The 8339-nt window shown below is 36.1% G+C and overlaps 2 protein-coding genes across 2 annotated transcripts; both read left to right on the top strand.

Annotated features, from left to right (window-relative positions):
* Positions 1-230: 230 nt before the first annotated feature.
* On the top strand, positions 231-2445 carry LOTGIDRAFT_157667 (hypothetical protein; the record flags this gene model as incomplete). The annotated part of the gene is made up of 2 exons (XM_009050328.1): positions 231-1474; positions 1536-2445. The coding sequence occupies 2 exons, from the start codon at positions 231-233 to the stop codon at positions 2443-2445; spliced, it is 2154 nt and encodes a 717-aa protein (XP_009048576.1).
* An 854-nt stretch (positions 2446-3299) lies between these two features.
* On the top strand, positions 3300-7806 carry LOTGIDRAFT_157666 (hypothetical protein; the record flags this gene model as incomplete). The annotated part of the gene is made up of 3 exons (XM_009050327.1): positions 3300-3373; positions 5777-5817; positions 7346-7806. The coding sequence occupies 3 exons, from the start codon at positions 3300-3302 to the stop codon at positions 7804-7806; spliced, it is 576 nt and encodes a 191-aa protein (XP_009048575.1).
* Between the last annotated feature and the right edge of the window lie 533 nt (positions 7807-8339).

Below are 8339 nucleotides of genomic sequence, written 5' to 3'. Positions count from 1 at the left end.
AGTTTTGACACATATTTTTGACCATTTTGCTCCACAAACCTCGAGATTCCAATCTAAGATAAGATCATTGTTAATCTTACTAGATGCCATGTCACATGACCTATAAAACTATATCTTTATTCTGTTCCCCTCATAACTTTATAGATTGTGAAATTAAACTAATACATGGATTTTAACCGTTAATACAAAAAAATCAGGAAGCAACTGACAAGCAGTACAGTCCATTCAAAATGTTGACGAAATTAACGTTGGTTTTCCTCAGTTTCGCTGTTCAACTGACGCTTCAAGACTACCCATTCAGGAATACATCGTTACCATGGGAGGCTCGAGTAGATGATTTGATTTCAAGGATCACGCTGGACGAGATCGTTCAACAGATGTATAAAGGAGGCGGGGGACCTCATAACGGCCCTGCCCCGCCCATAAAACGTCTGGGTATCGGACCTTTCCAGTGGGATACAGAGTGTCAACATGGTATGAATGAACAGAACGGAACATCCTTCATGCAAGACATCGGTTTCGGAGCATCTTTCAGCAGGGAGATGGTACGGAAGGCCGCTGCGGCTACGTCTATAGAAGTTCGCGCTATCAATAAAATGTACGCTGAGAAAGGGTATTATTTGGATCATACTGGAATCAGCTGTTTAAATCCCATCAGCAGTTTAATGCGAGATCCTCGGTGGGGACGCAGCCAGGAGACCTACGGTGAGGACCCCTTTCTGTCTGGTCAGTTGGGCCAAGAGAACATCCGAGGTCAACACGGCGAGCATCCGAGATATATCCGTACCAGCACTACTTGTATGTGGTTTGATGTACATGGCGGACCGGAAAACATCCCAGAGTCCCGATTTTCATTCAATGCAGTGGTTAGTGAAAGAGATTGGAGAACAACTTTCCTACCAGCGTTCAGATACTGCATCAAGGGCGGGTCCGACTCCATTATGTGTAGCTATAACAGCATTAACGGCGTTCCGACTTGTGCTAACAAAAAGTTACTGACTGATATTCTGAGGAACGAGTGGGGGTTCAGTGGTTATGTCATCACAGATCAAAACGCAGCAGAAAACATCATCGCCACGCATCATTATCTTAATAACAGTATTGACGCCGCAGTCGCAGCCGTAGACGCAGGAGTCAATCTAGAGATAGTAGCAGATTATATCAAAAACCCAGTGTTAAAATCCATCACTGATGCGATCAATCAGGGGAAATTAACCGAGGACTTGGTCCGAGAAAGGGTGAAGCCAATGTTCTACACTAGAATGAGGCTGGGTGAATTCGACCCCCCAGAAATGAACCCCTTCTCTCTCATCAACACGTCTGTAATCGAATCAGCCAATCATCAAGCTTTGGGTTTAGAAGCAGCCATGAAATCTTTCGTGCTTTTGAAAAATGACGGAGTTCTTCCTTTTGGATCCACAAAATTCAACGCCGCTGCTCTGGTCGGTCCACTTGCTGATAATAAAAATTTCCGGTGATTATTATTCTACCCCTGGGTTCAATTTCATCTCCACACCGCGTGACGCTTTCCACAGTCTAGCAGCCGACTTCCGGTTTGCTGCCGGATGTTCCACTCCAGCCTGTGGTCAGTATAACTCCAGTGCTGTTAAAGACGCCGTTGCCAATACTGATGTCGTGTTCGTGTGTTTCGGATTAGGGAATCATCTGGAGAAAGAGAACATTGATAGATATGACCTGGAACTCCCAGGAAAACAACAACAACTTCTTGAAGATGTCGTCCAGTATTCTGGATCAGCAAAGATAGTTCTCATCACCTTCAACGCTAACCCGACCAATATCAAATGGGCTGAGGAAAATAATCGAATTTCCGCCATTATAGCTGCATTTTACCCAGCACAGGCGGCCGGAAATGCACTCAGAGCTGTTATGACTTCATCAACCACTCCACAGTTTGGTCGTCTGCCCTACACGTGGTATTATTCCGCCGATCAAGTTCCCGCAATGACGAACTACTCCATGGAAGGACGCACGTACAGATATTTCAAAGAAGAACCACTCTATCCTTTTGGATACGGTCTGACGTATACGCAGTTCTTTTACGATTATTTTGAAGCTCCTGACATAGTACATGCCGGAGAGGAACTACATGGTGTCGTGAATGTAGAAAATGTCGGGACTCTGCCTGGCGACGAAGTTATTCAAATCTATCTCTCGTGGAACAACCCGAGTGAAACATCACCGCAAATACAACTTGTAGCGTTTGAAAGATTCAGCATTGATTATGGGGCGACCAAGACTTATAAATTCAGCATCTCGCCCGAGAACATGGCTATCTGGACGGATGATCGGGGCTGGGTTGTTGAAGAGGGTAATGTTACTATTTATGCTGGTGGACAACAACCCAATCAGAAAAAATCAGTAGGATCCAACGTGTTATCGAGAACTGTTAAAATATTGGGCTATAAAAATCTGGGATATTATTAATTTGGTGGATGTATCAGATAAGAGTTGTTTTGTGGCAAGCTTTAAACTGTCAAGAACTGTGAGATCAGTCATTTCTCATAATATTCATTAAGCTTCTTAATATAGACTACGGGTTTTTGTTGACATTTAAAAGTTGTGGGTTTCGGATTGCTTCTTGCTATCCTTATTTACTTAAAATAACAATAAAAAATATTTTGTACAATTTCAATAGTTAACAATGCGACGTTTCGATGATGATACTCTCGTGTTTATCAAACTAGCTGTTATCCAGGGAATGTGCTGTGTTCAGTATAGTCTGTTCCTAGGGGAAATTATTAATTAGCACAATTGTATCAGAGCAACCTTACCCTTAAGTTTTTAACCAAACGAAACAGACCAACCATCAAAACGATGAGATATCGTGATGTAGATCTATAACAAGGGTCACTGTATAATGAGGTCTCGTAAAAATCAGGTAATTTATAATAAAGATCTATAAATCTATCAATTGATATCGTTTAATAGACATAAACCCTCAACAGATTTCACCTTGTCGTTTATTGTCCTGATAGATAGATCACAAGATGGTCTGTTTCCAATCAGATCAACTGGAGTTAAATGTCCTACTTTGTATAATCAAGGATATAATTCGTAGTACCCTGTTCAATATTTGCCTAATTATGAAAGGTTTTGCTAGTTATAAGGAAGTGTTCATCCTCTGAAACACCTGCTGCAAATTGGAATCCTTTTCAGAGAGTCTGCATAACTAAACATATTGATTTGATAGGCCAAATGTGTCTTTGTTCTTGTAAAATGTCGGTAATTTCGGGGTCAGTCTATTATAATATCATTAAGTTATATTGAACTAACGAGACATGGTGATGACGCCATTAAAACTTTCTGTCAAATTAAACTATAAAGGAAAAGACGTGATGTGGCTAGAATTCAGGTAATTATCTGATATAACGGTGTGAATAATTATCAACTCTAATTAATTAATTAATGATTAAATCATTAGATATAATATAGGTAGAGAACGAGGTCAGACGACAGGTGATGTTATAAGTCATTACTAACTAGATAGAAATAAGAAAACGGTTATGGATGGGTAGAAAATAATCGGCATAAAGATTCCTGTCTGTTAATTGAAAGGCATCTTCACAATTGAAACTTCGTCTTATACCTTGACTGCAATAGTCACTTTTCTTGTGTCACAATAAATGCAGCGATTTGATTGGCTTATACAGCCGATCAGAGGCCTCGACAGAAAGTCTAAATGATGCATTTACACCTTTTAGTGAAACAAGAAAAGTGATTATTGCAGTCAAGGTATAGAGTATGTAGAGTAAGTGTATTAAGAATAGAGTATATTTTAGTTTGTTTATAGTTATTTATAGTAAACTATGTAAGTAAAATATCTGTTGTTACACCACACTAAGTCAAGTTAACTGATCATAATATCAGATTGTTCTGCCAACTTCACAGCTTGTCAGAATATATCTAGAACATTTCTACCTATTTGTACTCTAATATATTATAACATCAGGTGTTCCTGGAAGATTTTTGTCATGTTTTAGTTAATTCAATAATTTATTTCCTATAGAACTGTTACAGACTTTATTACTCGTATTTAAATAGAAAATATGAAATGAAGTATACAATTCATAATTTATCATATATTCCCTTTTCCTTCTAAAATTTGATCTCAAACCTTGATTTAAAATTGAAATATTTGAATTACGTATTGAATCGGGAATAGTCAATTTCGATTTTTACAAGCAAAAATGATTTCATCGGCACCTCAGAACAAAGAACGTAGGATAGGGTTTGAAATTCATTCATTCATTCACCAGGCAATCTCCCAGTGATCTATATTCTAAAATCAACAAGGAAGATGAACCAATATTCCACTTCCTTCATTCCATGCTGGTGCCAGTGTATAGTTACTATAGTTACAAGATATATACATTGTTATCACTAGTATCTTATATAATCTCTAGACAAGACCGGGCCGATATCAGATTGACATTTTTATTTTATAGTCTTTAGTACTAGTCGAGTTACTTCCCATTTCAAGTGATAGAACTTTCCAGTTTGGAAGGCGATTTGGGAGATACATTACAACCCTGCGTTCTTAGGATGAAAACTAAAAGCGGACAATTTGTCACCTTCAATTCAGAAAACAATGCTATCTTATCAGAGAACGTCCACACAAGGTAATTGGCAAAAGCACATTTATCTCTGTAATAAACTGAAGTAATATTTAAATACTTGTAATTTTCTCGGTCAATAAGAAAAGAAAGTGTTTTAGTGTAAATAATGAGGCCATCTGGAATGACACGTAATACCTGAATGTCTTTGATGTTTCTTCCTGGCAGTGATTTTATTAGGTTCCTGGTATTTTATACCGCTAGTTATTATATTTATAGGCTAACTAGAATGATACAGGTGTGATTTACAAACTGATTGTTATACAATTGTTCTGTATTATACTACTGACAGTGATGATTTTGATAGCGACATTAACAGGAACTATGCATGTATTTACAAGTATCCAAATAATTTATTGGTAGATAGTGATACATTGTATTTGATCTGTATTGTGTAATTAAGGACATGAGAATGAGCACTGTTATATATACTGGTGGCTTAATATCTTGTCTATCTAACTAGCACCTTGGAACAATGGCAGATTTCTGAATCTGAATCCATCATAAGATATTAATGTTCCGGAAAAACTGACAAGAACCAATGTACATACTAAAATTATATAAGAAGTATTTCTAACAAACGAAGGTGTCGTCGGTCTTTATTAAGATTGGCGAATTACATTTCCTGCCCAAGATAAATACAATATATTACAGAAACCATTACATTAAAAACTACCTTACTTTTCATCAGATATATTATTGAGATATTCCCAATGAAAACAGTAACATTATCATTTTATAAATATGTTATTGTAGGTTTATTATTATTATATTTTTTAGAAGTAGTAGTATAACATTATGGTAATTTCATTGTTGAACTGTGTTTATCAATTTGGTGTAAATAGACTGGAACAATCATTAAAATAGAAAGGATGAAACGAGACAGCTGTTACTAATGAAGAGTAAAGGGATATTACCCCTTAGTTCTTTACTGAGAAATCAATGTCTATATTTAAGTATATTCAAGGGATATTTCCCCTCAGTTCTTTACTGAATAGCTATATTTGAGTATATTCAAGGGATATTTACCCTTAGTTCTTCACTGAGAAATCACCAACTAGTCGGTGTTACACCTTTAAAACGCCCTTCTAACAAACCTACTGTAAACAATATGATTAATGATAATTGTTATATTTTTTTAGAAATAATAATATCAATATTGTTTACTGCCCAGAGCGACTTGGTGTGTCTCATATTTTTAATGATATCAATAATAATACAACTTTATATATTACGTTTCGTTTTCTTCAATGGGCACTTCACTCATTCAAATAGCATACTGTCGCAGCGAACATGCATGTCGGGAGTATCTCATATAATCATTATCCAAATGAAAATGGCATGAATTGTTCTTACTATTTTTTAGTGTGAAAGAATTTATGAACTAGTTCCAAGATAACCAAGTTGAAAATATTTTCACGATGTCCGGAATGAAGAACATGGAGGCTACCTGTGAATTCAGTCGAAGAAATATGTACAAGGTATGTTTACTATTCCCGACCCCCGGTTCGATAAAACTTCACCCCTAGAGAGATAGAACCTCACCCCCACGGAGATAATGTTCTCACCAGCTGGTAGTTAATTAGAATATCATCTTTATTAATCTATTAATAACTGTATCAACACAGTGGGTGGTTCCTTGTTAATACTGGTACAGTAAAACCTCTCTAAATCAACACCCCCTCTAAACTGATACAGTAAAACCTCTCTAAACCAACATTCCCTCTAAACTGGCACAGTAAAACCTCTCTAAACCTCTCTAAACCAACATCCCCTCTAAACTAGAACAGTAAAACCTCTCTAAACCAACATTCCCTCTAAACTGGTACAGTAAAACCTCTCTAAACCAACATCCCCTCTAAACTGGCCTCTAAAATTAGAATATCCTACTCTCCTGTGTTAAAAATCTTGCGGGAGGGGTGGGGGGGTTTAATTCTTACCACTGATAGAAACATTTTAATATAAAACCTGCTCGAAAACAAACTCGTTCTTCTTATTATGAGTTTTTTTTCAATATTCAAACATTTGTTACATCCCTACCAAGGTCAAGTAAATAAATATTTGATTAAGATGAAAAAGGTGGCTTGAAAACAACAAAATAATGGATGCCAAATTGAAAGATGAGTTCACAGTTTTAGGTAGTAAGAAATTTAAAACGGTCTTTGATGTACACCTGTTTTATATTGAAGAGTTAATTTGAACAGTATTATAGAAACAGTTTGTAATAATTACAGAGTATATTTTAAAATATTTATATAATAAAGTCGTAATAAAGTCGTAATGAAGTCGTAATGAAGAGTTGGAAATGAAGTTGACGATGGTGAAAAAATGAAAACTGGCCTACATTTGAAAGAGTTTTTACCAAATAAAATACCTAAAAAAACCATAATTGGAATAGCAATATACAAAATAGTCATGTACCCTTGATCACTGGGAGAATGGATTTATTTACAATTCCTGTTCTATGTAGCCCCCCCTCCCCCCACAATTCCAGTGTTTATTAAACTGACGCAGATCATTATTATTAACAAAAACAAATATTCTTTTGAACACTGGGAGACAATGACTAAGTCTCAATTCCAATTTAACTGCTCATTAAAATTGAGTAATTTCAGGTGAAAATAGATTATAATATAATTACAATAAACATGTTTCTATCTTTATCTACAAATATCATTTTACACATTTTACAAAATTTAATCAAAAATCAGGAGAGATAGAAATAGAAACAGGAGAGATAGAAATAGAAACAGGAGAGATAGAAATAGAATCAGGAGAGATAGAAATAGAAACAGGAGAGATAGAAATAGAAACAGGAGAGATAGAAATAGAAACAGGAGAGATAGAAATAGAATCAGGAGAGATAGAAATAGAAACAGGAGAGATAGAAATAGAATCAGGAGAGATAGAAATAGAATCAGGAGAGATAGAAATAGAATCAGGAGAGATAGAAATAGAAACAGGAGAGATAGAAATAGAATCAGGAGAGATAGAAATAGAATCAGGAGAGATAGAAATAGAATCAGGAGAGATAGAAATAGAATCAGGAGAGATAGAAATAGAAACAGGAGAGATAGAAATAGAAACAGGAGAGATAGAAATAGAATCAGGAGAGATAGAAATAGAATCAGGAGAGATAGAAATAGAAACAGTTTTAATAATGTTTACATAATTAACAAAACAAACTGATTGAATACAAACTCAGTTGATGTTCTTTTATTATGGAAGTCGGCTGCAGCCATATCTACTCTCGACTTCTAGCTCACGAGTAAGCGTGGAAACTCGACTTTTTCGCCTTATTCCCACTTGCTCGCCTTTTTTCTAGCCTTTTTTTACCCTCGCTTTCTCGCCTTTCTCCTGACTTTTTAGGGTAATATGGACACAGCCGGCTTCCATTTATTGTCAATGAAGATTGTTTCATTTAGCTTCAAGGACAATAAATCGAGGCTCAGTGTGCTATATTTGGTATTTAGGTTTGACAGACTATCATAGTGTTCACATAGCTAAAATGTTTCAAGCGAACATAAATCTTATTTAAGTTAGATGTCTACTGGTCTGAACCAAGCACATGCATTTAGCTGTCAACAACCATACAGAAAGTCACGTGCTTTCTTCCAAAACTAACCTCATCTTATTGAACTCTGACTGTGGATCAGTTTTTTTGTGAGCTTGTAGGCTTTTTGACCATCGTAAAGTTGAGAACAA

This window comes from Lottia gigantea, assembly GCF_000327385.1.
Source record: "Lottia gigantea unplaced genomic scaffold LOTGIsca_15, whole genome shotgun sequence".
In the NCBI taxonomy this organism is placed as follows: Eukaryota; Metazoa; Mollusca; class Gastropoda; family Lottiidae; genus Lottia; species Lottia gigantea.
Note: the sequence above shows the minus strand (reverse complement) of the source record. Positions and strands in the feature narration are given on the sequence as shown.